Source organism: Tasmannia lanceolata, unplaced genomic scaffold (assembly GCF_043159265.1).
Source record: "Tasmannia lanceolata isolate RefF3 unplaced genomic scaffold, GAP_Taslan_0.1 ptg000012l, whole genome shotgun sequence".
Classification (NCBI taxonomy): domain Eukaryota; kingdom Viridiplantae; phylum Streptophyta; class Magnoliopsida; order Canellales; family Winteraceae; genus Tasmannia; species Tasmannia lanceolata.
In genome coordinates, this window is record NW_027518689.1 from 31,762,809 (window position 1) to 31,785,618 (window position 22,810).

Below are 22,810 nucleotides of genomic sequence, written 5' to 3' on the forward strand. Positions count from 1 at the left end.
TCTTTACTAGTTCTTGAGTAATGAAGACTAGAACTGCCTATTTATAGAGACTAGTTTAAATAAGAATAACCAAATTCATGAACCACCCACGACATATTAGTCATATGGTTTACACACTCCCGCACACTCCCCCCACACACAAACACGCGCGAGCGTACACACAAACGCACTCACACTTACAAACATGCACACAATTAAGTTGTTACTTTAATCATTTTTAGAATGGAAAGCCATGTTAAAACAAGGTCAGCCGCAAAATGGCTTTCAAGTACTAGGGTGTGACTGGACCCAGCCGGTAGGGCTCCACCAAATTTTTAACTTGTGCATGTTAAAAAAACAGTGTGTTCCACCTTTTCCGAAGATCCAAACCATTCATTTGTTAGGCCCCAACGTAACTAGGCAGTGCCCTGAAAATCATCTCCATAGTCCTAACCCTCCATCTTATGGAGATGGTTTTCTCGACACTGCTTGTTTATGTTAGAACCCAACAAATGAATGGTTGGGATCGAAGAATAAGGTGGAAATATAATTGACTTGGAGCCTACTGCTTGTTTATGTTAGAACCCAACAAATGAATGGTTGGGATCGAAAAATAAGGTGGAAATATAATTGACTTGGAGCCTAAGAGTCATATTTTGACACGTGGATGATAGAAATTGGAAATACCCTTCATATTTTCAATCATTTATGTTTGTTCGTGAGGGGAGGGGTACTTTCATAACATTCAATAACCCTACTCAAAACTAGGGCTGCAACTCGAGCCGGGTTTTACCCGACCCGCATTGACCCGACCCGAAAATAGCCTGGGTTGGGTTCAGGTTTCATGGGTTTCAGGTCGAGCCGGGTTGAGCATTCAAATGCCCGCATGAATCTCGGGTAGAGCCGGGTTTGAAGGGGCCCGACCCGACCCGACTCGAGTTACATAAGTTATAGTATGTACATTTTTTTCTATTGTTAGTTAAAAGTTAAAAGTAAAAACCCACGCACCCACTGTTATTGTATGTGAGTGTAATTTCTGCTTCTATGAGTTGAGTTGATTCAAGTGTTTGATTCAGCATTGTTTGATTGTAATTACAACATTGTTTGATTACAGCATTGTTTGATTCAAGTGTAATGTGAGTGTAATTACATCATTGTTTGATTCAAGTGTAATGTGAGTGTAATTTCTGCTTCTATGAGTTGAGTTGCCTTGCCAAACAAGAATTTTCTTTAAAAAATTGCGTCAATGTGAAAAAACCCGACCCGACCCGACCCGAGATATTTCTCGGGTAGGGTTGGGTTCTCCAAAACCCGACCCGCCCGACCCGAGTTGCAGCCCTACTCAAAACCACATAATATTTCATTTTCCCAGATTTTACATCCATGACAATTCTCCCCTCTTCCTGGAGACTGTGGTTGATTCGTGTTACCCTTCCCTAACCCTAAGCCTTAACTATGTATAATGTGAGTAAGACCTAATTAGACACTTCTATTCGAAATGGATAGTGACTCTAAGTAAGATTTGAAAAGTACGTACTCCGAAAAGGATCCTACCAATAAGGAATTTAGGATGAACCGTGACCAAGACATAGGTGGATCCGATCCAAAGGGCATACATTGACAAGCTTACTTGCATCCACCGGATTGGTCCTCCGAAAAATGTGGGGCACGCATCTTTGAAATGATGTGTGCCTATCTTCCCACTAATGTTGGCCAGAATGAAGCTGATATCTTCCCCACTAATGTTTGCCAGAGTGAAACTGATACCAACCTCTATTACAGAGTAAACCACATATGGCCACGTTTCTTTTATACTGTTGACTCTACAATGGCCGTCGAGAATATTCGATAGCCTTTATATAGTGCGTGGTACTATATATTAGCCATCCACTAAACCTCCCATTTCGATTATTATATCCATTAATAATGGACACTAGTGTAGCTTTTATAAAATATGAAATTTCTATGGTTATGAAGTCTGAGGTATTGGACCTGTTGGGAATGTTGCCCTGTTTCCCACGGCAACGGTGGGAAAGTTGCCTTATTTCCCACCGTGCATGGGAAGGCAATAAGGCAAACAGGAAAGTTGGCATTTTCAGTGTCTTTGAGTGTTGCGGCAATAAAAGAGAATTGCTTCTTCTCTTTGAGGGCTGCGTAAAAAAACAAGAGGTCTTTGGTGTGTCGGCTGCCAAAGGAGAGAGACGAAAAAAAGAGAGACAAAGGGAGAAGAGGTTTTTCATCTCGGGGTTTTCTCTTGGGTTCTTTTTCGGGTTTATCTCTCGGGTTATCTATTGAGTACGGTCTTGGGTTTGAGAAGCAAGGAAAGGGTTGCGGGTTTTTGGGTTTGTGATTAATCCTTGTAATCCTTGTATTTTGTTTTTCTCATAGTGGAAGATCGTGTTTCTCGCCCGTGGAGTAGGCTTTGCTAAACCACGTTAAATCTTGGTGTTCATCTTGTGGCTTCTTTGCATGCTTTTATTTTTCCGTTAAATTTGTGCATGATCGGATCGGATTGCCCGGTGGATTTTCTCAACAAGTGGTATCAGAGCTCAGGTGGAGCGATCGTCGAGACTGGGTGGAATGGTTGTGGGTGTTGTGGTAGGATCGCGGTTAGAGCGATTTTTTGGGGTGGAAAGATTCTCAAAGAAGATTCTTGTTCGAGGTGGAGTGCTACACCGAAAAGTGCGAAGTAATCTGAGATGACAGTAAAATCGAGTTCTACCCAATTCAATATCAACATATTTGACGGAAATGGCAGTTCCACCCTATGGCAGATGAGGGTGAAGGACATCCTAGTTCAACCGGGCTTAACGAAGTCGTTGAAGGGAAAGGATGTGAAGCCAGAAAAAATGGCGGGTGCCGACTGGGAAGATATCGAGTCGAAGGCGGTCAGCACAATTCGACTATGTCTTGCAGATAGCGTTATGTTTAACGTTATGGAATAGGAAGATGCGCCTAAATTATGAGCGAAGTTGGAAAAACTTTATATGTTAAAAGGCTTGGCCAACTGGTTGTATCTGAAGCTGCAATTGTTCGGGCTGAAGATTTAGGAAGGCTGAGATCTTCTAGAACACATTACGGTGTTCAACGGGCTTGTGGATCAGCTCCACAAGGTTGACGAAAAGTTGAAGGAAGAAGACAATGCCCTTTTGCTTCGTACCTCACTTCCTGATTCGTATGACAACCTGGTGACAACTTTATTGCATGGCAAGGATACAATAATGTTAGAGAAAGTCACGGCATCGCTTCTATCGAATGAGATGCGAAAGAAATCTGTTCTTGGTGCAAGTGAAGAGCACGGGTTGGTTGTTCATGGTGGGAATCAAAGAAGAAGGTCGTCTGACAGGGGATCTGAAAAAGGTAAGTCAAGATACATGGTCGGCGGAAAGGGCGTGCAATGTTACCATTGCAAGAGATATTGCCACATCAAGAGGGATTGTCCAAAGCGAGCTGACCGGGAGGACAATGGTGCTACGAATGTTGTGGCGGCGGTAACGGATGAGCCGAGTAAAGAGTTTAGAGACGTTCTCACAGTCTCCACGGGTAATCACACTCCTCCTCATGATTAGTGGATTTTAGATTCAGGGTGCTTTGTTCATGTATGCTCCAGGAGGAAATATTTTGATAAGTTCCTGGAGACAAGGACAGGTGTAGTGTCCTTGGGTGACGGGTCTACTTGTGACGTCACGGAAGTTGGAACGGTAAAGATCAAAATGTCTGATGGAATGGTTTGTACTTTGGGTGGTGTGGGGTATGTCCCAAAGATGCGAAGGAATCTAGTATCTCTTGGCCGGTTGGACTCCAGGGGTTGCAGGTTTTCAGCTGCAGGTGGAGCCATGAAAATCACACGCGGCTGTATGGTTCTGATGAAAGGCGAGAAATGTAGTAGATTGTATCGTCTGGTAGGGGACACGATGACTAGTGTTCCAAAAATCTCGATGGCTAGATGGAAACAAGATAATGGTGTGCGCACAAGTAAGGTCTCTTTCGCAGTTGGTGCAGAGACATGTTTTCAGGTTGCAGACGATGGTGAGAGGGTGATAGTACCTGTGTTGGAGAGGATGGATCGAGATCCCTCTCCAAGGTTGACTAGGTGAGTCAATAGGTTGGCAGCTACACATGTGCGTTGGCTGTGTTGATCGAATCGGGAGGAGTCAGAACCAAGGAGACTAGTGTTCCTAAGATCTCGATGGCTAGATGGAAATAGGATAATGGTGTGCGCACAAGTAAGGTCTCTTTCGCAGTTGGTGCAGAGACAGGTTTCCAGGTTGTAGACGATGGTGAGAGGGTGGCAATACCTGTGTTAGAGAGGATGGATCGAGATCCCTCTCCAAGGTTGACTAGGTGACTCAACAGGTTGGCAGCTACACATGTGCATTGGCTGTATTGATCGAATCGGGAGGAGTCAGAACTAAGGTGATTCGAGGGTGTGTAACTGGTGAAGTAGAAGGCCAATGGTGGTTTGCGACAATAGTGGACCGATAGCGACATCAACGAAAAATCTTTAGGTGGCAGGGAAACAAGCCAAGTTGGAGATTGTTGGGAATGTTGCCTTGTTTCCTATGGCAACGGTGGGAAAGTTTCCTTATTTCCCACCGTGCATAGGAAGGCAATAAGGCAAACGGGAAAGTTGGCATTTTTAATGTCTTTGAGTGTTGCGGCAATAAAAGAGAATTGCTTCTTCTCTTTGAGGGTTGCATAAAAAAACAAGTAGGTCTTTGGTGTGTCGGCTGCCAAAGGAGAGAGACGAAAAAGAGAGAGAAAGGGAGAAGAGGTTTTTCATCTCGAGGTTTTCTCTTGGGTTCTTTTTCGGGTTTATCTCTCGGGTTATCTATTGGGTACGGTCTTGGGTTTGAGAAGCAAGAAAAGGGTTGCAGGTTTTGGGTTTGTGATTAATCCATTGTAATCCTTGTATTTTATTTTTCTCATAGTGGAAGATCGTGCTTCTCGCCCGTGGAGTGTCTTTGCCTAACCACGTAAAATCTTGGTGTTCATCTTGTGGCTTGTTTGCTTGCTTTTATTTTTCCGTTAAATTTGTACACGATCGGATTGGATTGCCCGGCGGATTTCTCACAGGACCAATGTTCACTATATTTCAAGCATTTTTGTTCATTCTCATCATTGCTTAAGTTGTGCCTTTTTTGTTTCTATTTGTCCTGTGGTGGCCCATCATGTCAATGATCGTGATTACCAAATGCATTTGCCATTCTGAAATGAAAAAGAGAGAAGAGTGTATGTGTGTCTACCCAACAAGGGTGTGCAAATATCAAATTTAATTTATTATAAATATGGTTGTTAACCGATGCAGTTCCGCTCGGATCCAGTTTGTTTTGGTCAAGATCTGTAAAAATCCCTTCTTGGTCGGATCTTTTTAGCGTGAGTCTGGGATCACAATCCATTTCGAATCAGAGCTTGCGGTTAATTAGGGGGAAATGATAAATGCGCCCCTTTTCATCACTTGCGACACCCGCTATCACTTCACATTTGGAGGGATGAGTGACCGTATCTATGACTGAAAAGGTGCATATGTACTTCACATTTTGAGGGATGGAGTGACTTGATTTATTTTTTTTGAAGAAGGCAACAGAATATGTATATATAGATGAATAAGCAGAACCGAGATGGTCCTGTAGGAACAATGAGAAAAGAAAATAGCAAGACAATAACTCAAGGGGGGAGATAGTCAAAACACTCCAGATCGGCCCGAGAAACACCGCTCTTAGCCAGGGAGTCGGCTGCCACATTGGCCGATCTCCGGATATGCTGAAAGACCATGGAGTAGCCCTTTGCTCTATCCTCTATCTCCTCAAAGAAAGGCACAAGTCACCAAGGGGGAGAAGCGGCTCCCGAAAGCCAGCGAATAACATTTACGGAGTCGCCTTCGACTATCAGTCTGTCGCACTCCAAGCAAGGCATGGAGAGAATCCCGCTGTGAACGGTTCTAACCTCCGCCTCAGTCGAGTCGGCAAATCCAAGAGGCCCCGAATAGGCCCAAATGACTTCCCCTTTGTGATTCCGACATAACCCCCCCACTCCAGCCGCTCCTGGGTTGCCGATAGAGGAACCGTCAAAATTGAGCTTCAGAGACCCCGGTGGAGGGGGAGACCAGGAGGGTCGAGATTTCACTTTGGTAACTGATTCCATACATATGGTTGGCCACCCTTCCCAGAGGGTATAAGCAGAAACAAACCGAAAAAGAGGAAGTGAACGGGCCCAGGAGATGACCGCTGCTACCACCTGTATATAAATCCAATATGGGGACCTGGCCTTCCCTTCGAAGACACACGCATTCCGCTCTTTCCACAAGAACCACCAGGAGGCTAATAGACACATCTTCCACAAAATTCTGCCTTTCCTCTTCCACGGAGCCCAGTCCCAACTCCGAATAAATTCGGCCATAGAATTGGAAGGAACCCAACTGACTCCAAATCTAGTAAAGAGATGACCCCAAATATGGGAAGCAACCTTGCAATGTATAAAGAGGTGGTCGATGGATTCCCCGGTGGATAGACATAGGGGGCAGTGATCCACCAGCCACATTCCTCTCTTCCGCAAGAAATCCATCGTCTGAATTCGGCCCCAGCTAACCGACCACCCAAAGAAAGCAACTCTTGGAGGGCACGCATGGAGCCAAACCGCGGAGGACGCATGTTCCACTAGATTTGGGATCAGATGGTGATAAAAAGATTTAACGGAAAAAATCCCCGACGGATTCCAAATCCAAATTCGACGATCTACGCCCGAAGACTTGATGAAGCAAGAGTCCAATAAGGAGATGAGGGCGCTGTAATCGCTTAACTCCCAAACAAAGAAGGCTCTTCGAAACTTAGGAGCCCACTCCACTTGCCCTTGGACCCGAGCGAAACATTCCGATACCCAAGCCTCTTTCTGAGAAGATACAATAAATAAGGCAGGAAACAAAACTCGGAGAGAATCAGACGACCACCAAGGGTCCTGCCAAAACCGAATGCGATCCCCCCTATAGACTCTGAAGCGAACTCCAGGGGCAAATAGGGACTTCAAACGCAATATGTCCCTCCATACCGTGATCCCTTTGTTTTTAAAATTATCAACGGAGTCCCAATTCCCATGAGAGGAACCATACTTACTGGCAATGACCCGAACCCACAAGGAGGAGTGTTCTTCTCCATATCTCCACAACCACTTGCCCATAAGGGCCTGATTAAAGAGCTGGATTCTCCTGATACCCAAACCTCCATTTTTAATTGGCGAGCAGACTAGACGCCATTTAAGCAGGGAGACCCCCTTGGAAGGCCCTGAACCACCCCACAGAAATCGTCTCTGAATTTGCTCTATGCGCTTAGCAACAGAAGCGGAACAATGAAAAAGGGATAGAAAATAAATCGGCATATTAGAGAGAAAGGCCTTTATAAGCACCAATCTACCTCCTTTGGAAACCAACCGGCGCTTCCAGGTGGCCAACCGACGCTCAATCCTTTGTATAATAGGAGCCCATAGGTTGTGTCTCGGACGGCCCACCCCGAGAGGGAGACCCAAATAGGTAGCGGGAAAGACATCTAGACCGCACCCCATAATTCCGGCGAAGGAGGAAGCATCGCTCTCAGATACATTAATCGCGTACAGCCGAGATTTGCCAAAATTGGATCGTTGACCTGAGACCATCTCATAACACCGAAGCATGGCTTTAAGGTTGAGAAGCTGGAAGAGGACCGGAGAACAGAACAGAAGGGTGTCATCCGCAAACTGAAGCAGCGAGATTTCCACCTTACCATTTCCAATTAGGAACCCTTTATATAGCCCCATGTCACTACCTTTTTTTAGTATACTGCATAAGGATTCGGCCACTATCAAGAAAAGAAATGGAGAGAGAGGGTCGCCCTGCCGCAATCCTCTAGAGGATTTGAAGAATCCTTTTGCTGAGCCGTTGAGGAGAACAGAAAACCATGCAGATGATAAGCAATTCCGGATCCACCCTCTCCACCTTTCCCCAAAACCCATACGACCCATAAGATAGTCTAAAGCGGCCCAATCCACACGGTCATACGCTTTCTCCATATCAAGCTTGCATAAGATACCGCCTTCCCATGTCCTCCGGTAATAGTCAATGGCCTCATTTGCTGTTAAGGAACAATCAAGAATTTGACGATTGCCTAGAAAAGCACTCTGATTTACCGAAATAATAGATGGAAGAACCACTTTGATACGGTCCGCCAGCACCTTCGCAAGCACTTTGTATAGGCTGCCCACCAAGCTAATCGGGCGAAAATCTGATACTTTGGATGCTCCATCGACTTTGGGAATAAGGACTAGAAAAGTTGCCCCCGTCCCCTTGTCGAGAATAGCACCCTCAAAAAATTCTAGAAAAAAACGAACAAGATCCGATTTGACTGTGTCCCAACACGTCTGAAAGAATGCCAAGCAGAAACCGTCAGGGCCAGGGGCTTTATCCTGAGCTAGAGAAAACAGCGCGATTCGGATTTCCTCCTCAGAGAAGGGGATTTCCAATCCAGCAGAAGCTTCCAGGCTCAAATTTGAAAAACAAATGTCTTGGATTATTGGGCGAACAAGCCCGTCAGCGGAGTATAGTGATCGGTAGAATGCAATAGTTTCCTCAATAATCCTCTCCGGGTCAGAGACAACCGCCCCTTCCACTTCTAAAGATTCAATTCGGTTTCTTCGTCTGCGAGCACTGGCTATGGCATGGAAGAAGGCTGTATTTTTATCCCCCTCCAACAACCACTTGACTCGGGATTTTTGCCGCCAAGAGATTTCTTCAAGCTTTAACAACTCTTTATGTTCTTGGATGAACCTTCCTTGTTGCTCAAAATCCTCCGCCGATGCCGATCCACGATCAGCCAATGAATGGATCTCCAACAATCGGTCCTCAAGAACCCGCTTCCTGCCGAGGGCAATCTCTTTCTGCTCCTTAGCCCATGCTTTTAATTTCCCTTTGATGAACCTTAATTTTTTGCCAATGACTACATCACTGGGACCCGTGAAGGCACATTCCGACCACCAACGGACTAATTGAGCCTCCAAGAGGGGATTTTCCAGCCAAGCTAATTCAAATCGGAAGGGAGGGGGGCCCCAGGACTCCATTTTAGGGGACAAAAGAATAGGGCAATGATCGGATACAGAATGGGGTAATGCCTGCTGGTAAACTTCTGAGATAGCTGTCAACCATTCGCCCGATAAAAGAAACCTGTCAAGCCGGCTCCGGTTCGAACCTCTTGCCCATGTGAAAGAGGAACCGCCCAACGGTAAATCGGCTAGCTCATTGTTCGCGATAAAATCAGCAAAAGTTCTCATACCCACAGTAATGCGCTGACCCCCAAGTCGATCTCTTGAATCTAGAACTTCGTTGAAATCCCCCCCAATACACCAAGGAGCGGAACTTAGGCCACGCATCTGGAGTGACTTGATTGCCACATACAATGCAGCTGGGTGTCCCAAGTGATGAAAAGGGGCGCATTTATCATTTCCCTAATTTGCGCGGGGGGAGAGGTTTGTCATTTTGAGTAGGATGCATGTGTTACTAAAATACCCTGCATTATTAACAAAAATATAAAGGGTATTTTCATACATTGGTGCTCTCCATTCGGAATTTTGGACCTCAAGATGTGGATCCGATGGACACATTCAAATCCAGCTATTGTGCTCAAATCCTGTCCATTAACGTTTGGACCATTTGGTCCGTTGATACCCCTAATTGTAAACATTCTCTACGTTTTCTTGCTTGTTTGTTATGAGATTTTATATGATGTATGGCCTTATAAACCCGTATTTTTCAAAAAGCACGGTATGGTCCACTCCATAGGATGATCCAAACCGTCCATTTGGATTGCCGCAACTTATATAGGATGTGCTCCAAAATGATTTCCATAGGATGATCCTAACCCTCCGATCAATAGAGGGACCACACATTGTGGAAACTTCTATATAGATCGGAGGGTTAGGATCATCCTATGGAGATGATTTTTGGAACACAACCTATTTACGTTGCGGTGATCCAAATGGACGGTTTGGATCATCCTATGGAGTGGGCAGTACTGTGCTTTTTAAAAATTACGGTTTTATACAGCCACACATCATATAAAATCTCGTTTGTTACGGTGAGTATAACTCTTTGTTTTTTTTAAGAGAGATCAGTGACGGTTGTGCTAAGAAAGCAAAGTACAAGTACTTTGTTAGTGGCTATTTTCTCTCTTCGTATGTAGTGAATGCTCCCCTTTTATAGTTTTTTGTTAGGGCTATTTTATCCATTGGCGTGTAGTGAATGCTCGGTTTGGATCTTCTATACTGGTGTCGTAAGTACTTTTTAAAAAATCAGGGACTGTAAGGGCTCCACCATATAATATCTCCTTTTATAATTTTATATGGTGTAAGCGTTTATAGATCAAGGGCAAGGAGCATCCTATGGAAATGATTTTTCGGGCACAACCTATTTACGCTGTGGCCCATCACATGGATGGTTTGGATCATCCTATGATGCGGTCCTTTTTTGAAAAATAAGGGACTATAAGGGCTCACACCATATAATATCTCTTAATTAAGAGCATAGTGACCGAAACCAAAATGGCACATACCCGAAACGTGTCATTATTTCGTACGAAATTTCAGGTGCGAAATTTTAGGGATTTCGACCATTTTTTAGATTTTTAATTATTTTATAATTATCCCAAAATTACCGAAATTTCATGGATTTCGATAACGAATAAAATATTTTATTTTGTCCGTAAGAAATTTCGAAATTTCGATTTCGCTGGGTCCGAAACCGGTACTGAAACCTAAATTTAAAACCATGATTAAGAGTATTTCGAACTTCCTAGACCCCTTGCTAACAGTCTGATAGCAAGCCTAATAGCAAGGGGTGTGGAAATATCAGTTACTTCTGAAAATAAAAAGTAAGCATGGAATTGATATTTCCACACCTCACACTCTTAGCTATTACAGGGGGGTCCGAGGAAAGTTCCTCTGACCCCGACATGAGCCAAGTTTTTCACACATGGCACGTTGTCATTGCTGATGGGCTTCTTCCCATATTTCTGCAAGTTTTCTGTGATCGTCCCTAACAAATCTCTTTCCAATATTTAGAAGGATTTGCTAGGGACCATCGCACAGTAGGTCCTGCTTTCATTACCAGTCAACACCATTACTTCAACATAAGAAATCATCTCCCTCTCGTTTTGATATTTCCACTCCTCACTCCTCTTCATGGCCTGTTCTCTCTTTCCCCCTCCCAGATCTCCCGCATTTCGAATCCTCAGAAAACCATTTCTCAATCCACACCGTCTCCCAAACAGTTCTCTTATTTCCCAACAACCCTTCCATAAAAAATCGCCCCCTCTCTTCCCTCCTCTCGCCCCTCTCTCAAATCGTGCCATAAAAACCAATGCCCTATTTAATCCACACACCCCTCTCATTTCTCCTCATGACCATTGGGGTACATGGACCGTCCTTTTCTCCACTGGAGCCTTCGGCATCTGGTAAAAAATTTCTCCTCTCCTTTTACATTGATTTCTGCTTTTCCTTTTTTCTTGAAAACTAAATTAGGGTTTTGGGATCAGGTCGGAGAATACCAAGATTGGAAGCACATTGAGTGGGGCCCTGGTGAGCACTCTGGTAGCCCTAGCAGCAAGTAATTTGGGGATAATTTCGTCTGAAGCTCGCGCTTATACGGTGGTTTTGGAGTATCTTTTACCCTTGGCGATTCCTTTGCTGCTTTTCAGGGCGGATTTGCGCCGTGTCGTTCGCTCTACTGGGACTCTGCTCTTGGCCTTCTTGATCGGAGCCGGTAAAAATTTAGGGAGATGATATCAGGACGGCCCTTTTTGATAATTGCACTAACTCGTCTTGTCTTTTATTATTTAAAGAGCTGTCAAAAGGTTATTACAGATTTACAGTTCCCAGAAAGTTCTCACAAGCCAGTTAGAAAAGTTAAAGAGAAGCTGAGTTTGTGCAATTATTAAAACATGGTTGTGCTGATATCATTTCCCAAAATTTAATAAGCTTTTTCAGTTTTAAGAATGATTCTGTACTTCCTTATTTTGATATTTGCACTCCTCCCCGTTTTCGGAAATAAGTAGGCAGAAAGTCACTTTCATGATCAAAGGGTGGTTCTGCACTCCCTTGTTTTGATATTTGCACTCCTCCCGTGATTGGGAAACAAGTAGGCGGAAAGTCACTTTTATGATCAAAGGTGAAAAGCCAATGACTTGTGGGTCCTACAAGGAGGGTGTGCCCAAAATATCATTTCCATAGGATGATGATCTAAACCTCCGATCTAGAGGAACTGCAACTCTAAGCTGTGAGAGTTGGGATCATCCAATGGAAATGATTTTTGTGGTGCAACCTATTTATGTTGTGGCCCATCAAATGGACGGTTTGGATCATCATATGGTGTGGGCCGTACAGTACTTTAAAAAAATACAGGACTCTACTGGCTTTCACCATATAAAATCTCATATGATTGAACATAATGAGGCAATCCACATTGTTCTTGGTCTCATACTGAATATCAACATTGGCAAAATTTTAAACTTGGGTTGATAGACCAAGGGCCTAAGATCATAAGATTAAGGTTTTCTCAACCACATCTGGCCAGACTTATGTTACTTGTTTTGAGTCCCAAGTGGGCCCAGCAAATGTCTTTTAGTAGGGAGTGTAAAAGTGAATTTTCTTCTTTTAGCATTTTTCTACAGAAGAAGGAAAATGCTGTCATGCTTGTTCTAAGAAATTGCTGTTTTATCACTTCCCTCCCTGTTTTATTTTCTAAACATTTTCCCATTTCATGGATTGCTCTTTGCTACTGAGCACAGATGTAATGCATATTATATCCAAATGATCAAATGTCATCCTCCATGTACTTTTGATCTTGAAGCACACTAATATGCATTTCTTTTTTCATTTCCCTTTCTTTTCTTACTAAGCCCTGTATGTAATTATTTATTTTATTGTGATATCACAGTTGCAACAACCATTGGAACAGTAGTAGCATATCTTTTGGTGCCCATGCGATCACTTGGTCAAGATAGTTGGAAGATAGCAGCTGCCCTCATGAGTAGACATATCGGCGGAGGTAATTTCAATGATTAAAAATAAAATCATTTTGGTCATTTCGTGTCGGTTTCATTGAAAATTTAAAACAATTATGAGACACCCTTATCTGTACATGTATCCTACAATTTGGAAAATGCCAAATGATATCTCCATTCCATTCATGTCCATATCTGTATCTGTATGTGTGTATCTTAGATGTCAATTATCACAATCTCATATTTACAAAGAAAGATTTAAGTCGCTCATCTATCCTCACAAATAAAAAAAGATTCTACTGACTTAAAACCTACTCAGATGTCATCCCTCGTAATTAACTTATTACATCAAAACCTGAAGCAAAAGTTCTGAGAAGCAGCGGTACTAAGAGATGCACATCATTGAAAACTAAGTAGGGAGCATCTTCATCAAACCTTGCACATAAGTAGCACTAAACATGCTTCATAGACTCCCATGATTCATTTATTCTGGTGGATATCAATTAAAAAAAAAAACCTCCAATCACCATTGTCTAGTATCCATTGAAATTTGGAAGGCATCTTTACATAAGTTCTTTGGAGCACCAGAATAATGCATCATGGAAAGTCCTGCCCAAGTGATATGTCGATGCTTCCTTTCAGCCACCCCATTCTAAGCCGACGTATTTGGGTCCCAAAACTCCTACACAATCTCACAGGAGTTGAAGAATTACCTGAAGGCATTGGACTCATGTTACCTGGATTCTTCAAAATGGGCGAAGTACTCGTATCAGACAAATCTCAGATCCAAATACATTTTGATTCACTGGGACACTTTTTGATCTCTTTTATATGTTTTTTTCTAAATACTACTACCACAACTTTACATTTACCACTTGTTTTGAGTTTCACCCATCCTAATAGTAATTTTCTTTAATAGAAATTAAAGCATTACATCTTAACCTGTAAATTTTTTAATATATTACTTATAACTATATTATTATGTAAAAAATTAAAATTTGAGAACTGGTTAAAATATTTTGGCGAATCCGTGAAACAATCTTTTTGTGGTTTGCCGAATCTGACACTCATTACCTGTGTCGGATTCCGATACTCGTTCCGGTACTAATGCAACATAGCATGAGAGGTGTTTCCCCCCCACCATCACTTGTAAGGTGTTTGATACAAGTGTTGCCCATTGTCTACCCTCCAATGAAATTTGAAAGGCCTTTGTCCATAACTTCTTTGGAGCACCGACATGAAACAACATGGAAAGTTCTGTATAAGTTACATAGTGATGCATCCATGCAGCTACGCCATTCTAAGTCGGTGTATGTGGCTCCCAAAACTGCTACACAATGCCATGAGAGTGAAAGAATTCCCTGAAAGCTTGAGAGGTATATTCCCCTCCACCATCACTTATAAGGTATGCTAAGTGACAATCAAAGGAGGAAAAAATGGAGAAAACATCAATTTATTTTTAAAATATATACATGTATATCAAGTGAAATCATCCACAAAAATAATGTAGAAACGAGAACATGCAATGAACAAACTAGGGCAGGACCCCAAACATTAGATTGCACCCAATTTTTGAGCTTACGACTATGGAAGATGCAACGCTTGAAAGCTTTATTATCAGATTTTTCGTACTTTACTATAAGCTTTATTTTTCATTTGAGAGAGCCAGTGATGCCATGTGAACAAAGACTAAGATGACTCATACAAGGGTAGGATATCAAAATGCAATTCAAATGTGAAGATCTGTCACTAGGATAACAATAAATTATAAATCACTATGTCATGTACCTCTAGCGAGGAGCTTCCCCAAGCATAGATCCCTCACAAGAATAAAAATGGTATAAAATTAAAAATATAAAATAACAAGAAAATTGAGAAGAAAATTTAAAAGCATATAATAATTTCTTTTGAAGACTAGGTTCACCAAAAAACGTTAGGAGCAAAAAGAACTAAAAGTAAGAATATTGAATTTGATCCTATTTATGCAAATAAACATTATTTGCTCTCTCCCATAATAAGTTTGCCAGTTCATTTTACTCGCACAATATTAATTCTTTATAATTAATTGAGAATGTAATTCACGTTGTTTCTACACCCAAGCACCTCACCAGTAATAAGATATAAAATGTCAACTAATAATAATGACTTATTTGATATTGTGCATGACTACCATGCAATTACTATTTGATTTTGATGGTGTGTGTGAAACTTATGCAGACGAACCTTTTATTTCTCAAGTATAATGTGATTTTTAACGAATATTTTTCGTTGCTTTAAAATCAGCGGTCAATTACGTTGCCGTTTCAGAGGCCTTAGGTGTTTCTCCATCAGTTTTGGCAGCAGGACTGGCCGCAGACAATGTTATTTGCGCAATATATTTTACATCACTTTTTGCATTGGCATCCAGAATACCTCCTGAGGCCTCAACATCTACTAATGGTGTGTAATACCTGTCTTATAATCTTGCTATCTGGTAGTACCACCTTTAGACATTGTTATCTTCTTCATGTGAAATTCTGTTTTCCCAATTACTATTTTGAAATTAATTCCTAATTATTATTAATGATTATTTGCAGCTATAATTTTTTTCTTTTTTTTGAAATTGTTGTTTTAAAGATTATCTTGTGCGGTTAATTTAAGGATTAGTCTGGAAATGCAGTCATTGTGGTTGAGGTTTCTTTGGAAATGATGCTAGTAGAAATTAGGAGTGTAAATGTATTCCATTTAAAAAAACTAAGACTGTAAATGTATTGCGGCTAGACAAGCGAGCAAAGGCCAATTGGAGTGTTTTGCATCATTTGAAACTACAATTGGAATTCACCTTCATTTCTTCATGACTAATGTTGAACAAGAAGGTTGTTGGTGGTGATAAGTCATATTTGTCATTTTGGCTGATTGCCTTCCTGCCATTTAAGATGAATCTGGAAAGAATTCCTGAATGTAATGAACATTATTTTACCAAACAGCTCAAGTGATTTCATATATTCTTCTACTTGTTTTAGCATGCTATTTTTTTGTTCTTTTAAGCCTAAATTGAATTGGTTAAGTGATCATGTTGGGTACCACAGAGATCTATAAACCATTAGATTACTTTAGGCGTGGAATTTATTTAATGGCAGTAGTAGCAGAATTCCGGTATGTTCTTCGTGATTCATGAAAATGGAATTTCAGTGTTACTTTCGTCCTTGGCATCTTGACCATTTTTTTTTCCTTTGGTTACTTCGCCAGAACTTTTTTGATCTAGCATTTATTGCTATCATAACTATATGAAGGATTTTATCTATATTTTAATTTTCAAAAAAAAAAAAACTATATGAAGGATTCAAATCATCTGATTAAAAATGTTGTAAGGTATTAGATATACTCAAAGCAGATGAAATTTGTAACTTTAAATATCATAAGATGCATCCGATGAAGAAACTTAAAACTTTTGCAGGTGATCTAAACGATACGGAAGCTATGTCCGGAAACAAGCTGCCTGTATTACAGATTGCTACAGCTCTTGCTGTATCCTTTGCTATATGCAAGACTGGCACTTATCTCACGAAATTATTGGGAGTCCAAGGAGGGAGCCTTCCATTTATAACCGCAATTGTAGTAATTTTGGCAACCATATTTCCAGGACAACTTGGCTACCTTGCACCTGCAGGCGAGGCACTTGCTTTGATTCTCATGCAGGTATATTCATTTTTACTGCTATACTATTTCTTGATAGGGATTCACTCCTTGATTTTCATTCTAATACTCTTCTGTATATAGCCTTGCTAGGGATCTTTAAATATTTTGCAAAGAAATAACAAGTGTCGCCTTTTAAGGAAATTGAAGCAAGTGTTTGATGATTTTGAAATTTCTGTTTATACTAAAAGTTCAAATCAATCATAGGATGAAGAGCTTTCATTCAATGCAGCCATCTGTATATTTTATCTATGCATAAGGATATGGTGATGTATCTGAGCAGAAAACCTTTCTCATCACTAGTTGTGTAACTAAGTAGTTACTTCATCCCAGTCATTTTCTTTGAATTGTATGTATATTCTCCTTTAAATATGATGAATCACAAAGATAGAGGTGGAAGTAGAAAAGATAAATTGTCAGAGTCTAAACTCAGTTATTTTCACAGAAATAGAATAATAATGAAAATAGATTACCACTCATTTTAAATAGGGTTTGTCAAAATGATCAAAATACCCTTATTATTAGTTTTGACTAGCTCTTACATTCTCTCAAGCTCTGTTCTAAAAGGCGGCCGCCCAGGCCGCTTAGGCGCTAGGCGCACAAAAAACGCACCGCCCAGGCCCTGGGCGTTTAAAAAAGCGGTCTCACCGCCTGGGCGTTATTAAGCGGCCGCCCAGGCGATGAGACGGCACCTGGGCGCTAAGCGTGGGCCTGGGCGGGGCGGGTTTGAAGACTCAGATGAAGAAAGAGTCTTGGTCTTGGAGGGAGAGGACAATGATTGGTGAAGACTGAAGAAGTGCTTGGATTTTAATCTTTTTTTGGTCACGGATTTGTGTTGTATTGTTAAATACTTAACTTATTAAGTACTTTATGCTTAATTTCTTATTATGTTTTTGACTTTTTGTTATTATTTAATGTTTAGTGCTTATGCATAAAATGGTTTGGATTTTATGTATTCAAGTATTTATATTTTATATAAAAAAATGCAAGATATTATGAACATATATTAATATCTAAAAAAATGAAAAACGCCTCAAAACGCCTGGGCGCGCTGGGAGGTCAGTTAGCCGCCCAGCGCTTTTTAGAACAATGCCCGCAAGCTAACATGGTCCACGTGGCATATTAAACTTGTTCACGCTTTGGTTTCAAATTTCGGTTTCGGAATGCGTTTCAGTCCTCACTGAAACCAAAATTTCAGAATTTTCGGTGGAAATCGAACGAAATTAGTCACCGGCTATTTTATCTCCTACAAAATTTCGATCGAAATTACTGAAATTTCGGGATAATATTAAATAATTATCATAAATTGAGATTTTTGGTTGAAATCCCTTAAATTTCGGATGAAATTTCAGGGTAAACAAAATTTCGACCGAAATAAACTACTATTTCGGGTTTTATCGATTTCGGATTTCGGTCGAAATTTAAAACCTTGTCACTAAGTGATAATGATGCTCAGTTCATTATTTGTAACGTAACATGAAAATATTTCACCACTCTCCACTTCATCTCGAATGAAGTGGTAGGCGATCTCAATATGTTTGGTATTGGCATGGAAGAATCGGTTATGTGACAATTGGATGGCACTTTGATTGTCTCAAAACAACACATGAGTATCGTCCCCAGATGGAGCTCCTGCATAAGATGTCTTGCTCACGTGACTTTTGTAGTAGTTGTGGTCATTGCTCTATACTCGACTTGTGCACTTGATCGGCTACTGTCTTCTACTTGCTATTGCAAAAGATCATGCAATTGTTCAAACTTCAAAATATGCAGTACCCTGTAGTAGATCTTCGAGTGTCAGGATCGCCGGCCCAATATGCATCCGAGTAACCCCATATCCCCAGTCTCTTCTTTATTTTTATTTTTTGAAATGTAATCCCAAGTCTCTTCTCTTACCTGATTTTTTAAAAACAGTCCACCGTTGTAGTCCCTCTGAAGTATCTCCAAATGTGTCTTCACTTCCTGCAAATGTTCCTCTCAAGTGTCGTGCAAATACTAGCAGCCTTGATTTACAACATAGGTAATATTTGGCATAGTGAGAATAAGATAATGGAGGAGCCCTACCATACTTTGATAAGCACATGGATCCTTAACTTTCTTGCCTTCTCTAGACCTTTTATTTTTAATTGTTATAAACTGCAGCAGTATTGTTGGCCAAGGCTAGGATGAATCTCACAGTGGTACTCCTGACCACAAGATTGAATTTCTTGTCAAGAGTCAAGACCATACTTCTGATTGTATCCTTTTGGCCACTAGTTGTGCCCTGTATTTGTCAATGGTTCGATCTAGCTTCTGCTTTTTACACCCATTATATCCTTCAAAGTTTCTATCTGCACTTGTCTTTACTTTCTATCACGTATCATTTTGCAAAGAGCTTCCATTTCTGAATGATGATCCAGCTGTTAAATGATCGTTCAGATTTTCGAAGAGTCCATCGGTTAATACTCAATAGGGGCCAAGTCTGTAGACCAAAAAATAGTTGGAAGACTTGGAATAAAAAGCATTAAATCACAAACTATGGCCCTATTGGCAAAGTGGTGGTGGAGGTTATCCGTCCAAACCAGATGATATAGGGGGGAAATTATGTAAGAAAAATACCATCCCAAGAGGGTCTCTTCTTTTAATGGAATGGAACTCCTCCCAATCCCGTCTTTGGAAATTTTGGAAAGTTCTTTTCCAAAGATAAGATATGATGTTGGTAATGGTTCCTCTTCTTTCTTCTAGCTCGATAAATTGTGTGGGAGCTCCATTCTAGCAGATGAATTTCCCACCATTTTCTTGAAAGCAGCCAATCCCATGGCCATTGTGGCTTACTTTAATGACAAAGATGGCTCTCGTGCGTCCATCCCACCTATTCTTAGGATGGCTTCTCTATCTGTCTACCTAATGAATCCATCTCCATGTCTTATAGACTTCATAGGATTGATATTGATCCCAATAAAATTCGTGAGGTCATTTGGGCTCCCAACTCCTTGGGATATTTCTTGATCAAATTTTATTCTATCTTGTATTCTAGGTATGCTCTTGATATTCCTTTTGTGTTGGATCCCGATCCATCTTCTGGAGCCGCTGCCTTCCTTGGGACTGCCATGCAATGAAAGATTCTTATTGGCGATCAATTTCATATGAGAAAATTTTGTGTGAGTTGTTCCCAATCCCCACAAAAATGATGCACATATAATACTCAAGTATAGTTACAAAGTGTGCCACTAGGGCCATCCTAATGATGGGCCCTATCAACTTTACATAAAACTCACTAATTAACATGAAATACTAACTCTAATAAGCACAATACTTTTCGTAGGAGTAGTGGACCCTATATAAGTTTTTCAACAACCTTCAAAAAGTCATTAACGATACAATAATTGAACTCTTGGAGAGAGCATAAAAAACGAACCGTTTTAAAGACTTTTTCTGTGTGTTCCTTGAGTAACAACTAGGAAGATGCTTGCTTGTCATTTGTGTAGATTTGCAGACCTTGGGATGTTTGGAAAGCTACCCCAGTTGTTTGGCTCAAGTTAAATTTCAACGGTATCAGTGAAGGTGTGGGAGATCCTCCAACTACCTCCAACAGGACTGTTTCTAACTCTAATGGGAGGATTATCTTTGCAAATTCAAGGTCCAATGGCAATGAACATTCGATTGATGTAGAAGTCTATGTAGTCATGTTCAGATATACTGTGTCTTGCAATTTGGGTGCCGAAGAATTTGGGTGGAAAGTGACTCTTTGATCACCATAAATGGTTGAGAAAAGATGCTCATCCTCATTGTCGTTTTCTTTATTTTGGGAAATTGAGACCCTTAGATCTTGCACGGTTGATTCCGGTGTTGCTTTGTTAGATGTTGAAATAGGGGATGAGATACCGAACCTATAAATTTTCCCGTTTCTCCATTTTGTAAAAGCTTTCTCTCGGTTTCATAGTTAGTTAATTGTTAAAAAAGATGTTACGCCGGTTCATCAATCCCTTCTGCTTTCTATTTACCCCCTTTATAACTAAACCTTTTGATACCTATGTAGGGACTAGCAATGGCTGAGGAGACAAATGATTCCCAAGCCAATGTGCCAAGAAACATTGTTCTTTTTTTTGGTCCCTTCTTTGTTTTTTAATTCGGAAACTGTATTTTTTTTTTTTTTTTTGAATGATTTAATTCAGAAACTGTTAATCTGACATATTGGGTTTTAACATGTTGACAACAGGTATTTTTTGCTGTGGTGGGAGCAAGTGGCAGCATATGGAATGTCATCCACACAGCTCCTGGTATCTTCACTTTTGCTTTCCTCCAAATAGCTGTTCATCTTGCTGTGATCCTCGGAGTAGGAAAGTTACTAGGCTTTGATCGGAAGCTATTGCTATTAGCTTCAAACGCCAATGTTGGAGGTCCTACTACAGCATGTGGAATGGCAACAGCAAAAGGTTGGAGTTCTTTAATAGTGCCTGGGATTCTTGCTGGCATATTTGGAATTGCCACTGCAACTTTTCTTGGCATTGGGTTCGGAGTGTTCGTTCTCAAGTATATGTGACTGTTTTTAAGGTAAAATATCACAATTGTACTGAGCCCATAAAATATAATTGTAGAAGTTATACTACACAGTTTTCCTTAATTGAAACAAAGTATTATTAAAAATCCCAAGGTTAAGAAGAGAGGGGGGATTAAATTATTTTACTAAACAGTTTCTCTGGGATTCTTGCAAGCTATTCTTTTGAAAATATACACTCGGAGAATAGAGGTATTTTGCTTATTTTATTCGACGCCAGATTCTGAAAACCTCATAGAATATTCAGAAGATTAAAATAAAAAAGAGCTGTGATTTGAATCTTATGAAACAAAAGGGGATGATTGTTGATCTTCTTCCTCTAAGAGATCTAATGGGAGGCAATGGCAGTAAGATTTTTCCTTAATGAGGGAATATTCTCTTGTGTTTTGTGTTCTCTTCGTCAACTAAGAGTAGGGAGAGTTTATAGAACCTGATCTCACAACGTTTATATGCTTTAATCTATAAAACATATTCATTAAAATTTCTAATGGCTAAAATATTACAATTGCATATTGCAGCAAGTTTTCCTAGTTTCTTTTTCTTATTTTGCTGATTTTTGTTTACTATTTTGCTCTCCCCATTAATGTTATTAGCACATTTGAGGCCGTGTTTCCTCGAATTAACTCATTGCTTCTTCATTTTTTTTTTCCCCTTATTTCTCCTTCTCTATTTTCTCTCTGAGGTAGTCTAAACTGGAGGGCACCCTTGCATAAATAGGGTGAAATGGCGTTCACATTGATTTAAACTCTCTTAAGCGCATTTATAATAGCACTGAAGTCAAAGGCGTTAAATACACTTTGCCAACTTTCAACCAATGGGGGTGCCCTTTCACCTTATTTATGCAAGGGCGCCCTTCAGTTTAGACTTCCTCTTTTTGAGGAATGCTAGATTCACAGGCGCACTTGCGAAAAAAGGCGCAAAGGGTCCCCCCATTGGCCAAATTCCATTTAAGATGGTGCAGAAAATTTACAATCATAAATGTCTTTAATGGAATTTGACCAATAGGGGTGCCCTTTGTCCCGTTTTTTGCAAGGGTGCATGTGAATCTAGCATTCCTCATGTGAATAAATTATAAATAAAAAATCATACATTTAATGCGTGTTGAATAAGTGTTGTGAATTTATCCTACAATGCACATTTGCTGTGGCTATCCTATCGAGGCCAGAGATGACCACGAGATTCTACAAATTCAATCTCATTGTGTATGTCTTTCCTTGCCCCCTTGCACAGTTGCTGCAGTTAAATGACTCATCTTTTCAAGGGAAATGAGTTTCACTTTTACTAATAAATCTTTTTGTTGAATTATTATAAGTTATTTTTCTTAAAGCATTTTTTTATGGGGAAGTGATATATGCGCCCCTTTTGATCACCAGGAACACCCTGTTCCTTGTCAGGGTTTGTGGCAATCACGGGCATTGAATTCTTCAGACAAAAGTACAACAGCCCCTCTTTAGTCATTGATACACTGACAGGGGGGTGTTCCTGTTGATCAAAAGGGGCGGATATATCATTTCCCTTTTTATGAGATAGCCCATCTGAGAAGCCTTATGTTTGATATCCAATCCCCTAAGGCCATGCCATAAAAGCTTTTCATGAAATATTA

General features: G+C 40.7%; 1 protein-coding gene across 1 annotated transcript; it reads left to right on the forward strand.

Annotated features, from left to right (window-relative positions):
* Nucleotides 1-10,949: 10,949 nt before the first annotated feature.
* LOC143887845 (uncharacterized) lies at nucleotides 10,950-21,340 on the forward strand. The gene is made up of 6 exons (XM_077392060.1): nucleotides 10,950-11,447; nucleotides 11,529-11,755; nucleotides 12,929-13,039; nucleotides 15,279-15,434; nucleotides 16,432-16,673; nucleotides 20,869-21,340. Exons 1-6 carry the CDS (start codon nucleotides 11,176-11,178, stop codon nucleotides 21,190-21,192), a joined length of 1,332 nt encoding a protein of 443 aa, XP_077248175.1. The 5' UTR covers nucleotides 10,950-11,175; the 3' UTR covers nucleotides 21,193-21,340.
* The last annotated feature ends 1,470 nt before the right edge of the window (nucleotides 21,341-22,810 follow it).

Bases quoted from the DNA above. Each gene is read 5' to 3' on its own strand.
- LOC143887845 (XM_077392060.1), top strand. From the start codon at position 11,176: ATGGCCTGTTCTCTCTTTCCCCCTCCCAGATCTCCCGCATTTCGAATC. The intron at 11,448-11,528 runs GTAAAAAATTTC...TTTTGGGATCAG, and splicing joins ACTGGAGCCTTCGGCATCTG to GTCGGAGAATACCAAGATTG. The intron at 15,435-16,431 runs GTGTGTAATACC...AAACTTTTGCAG, and splicing joins GGCCTCAACATCTACTAATG to GTGATCTAAACGATACGGAA.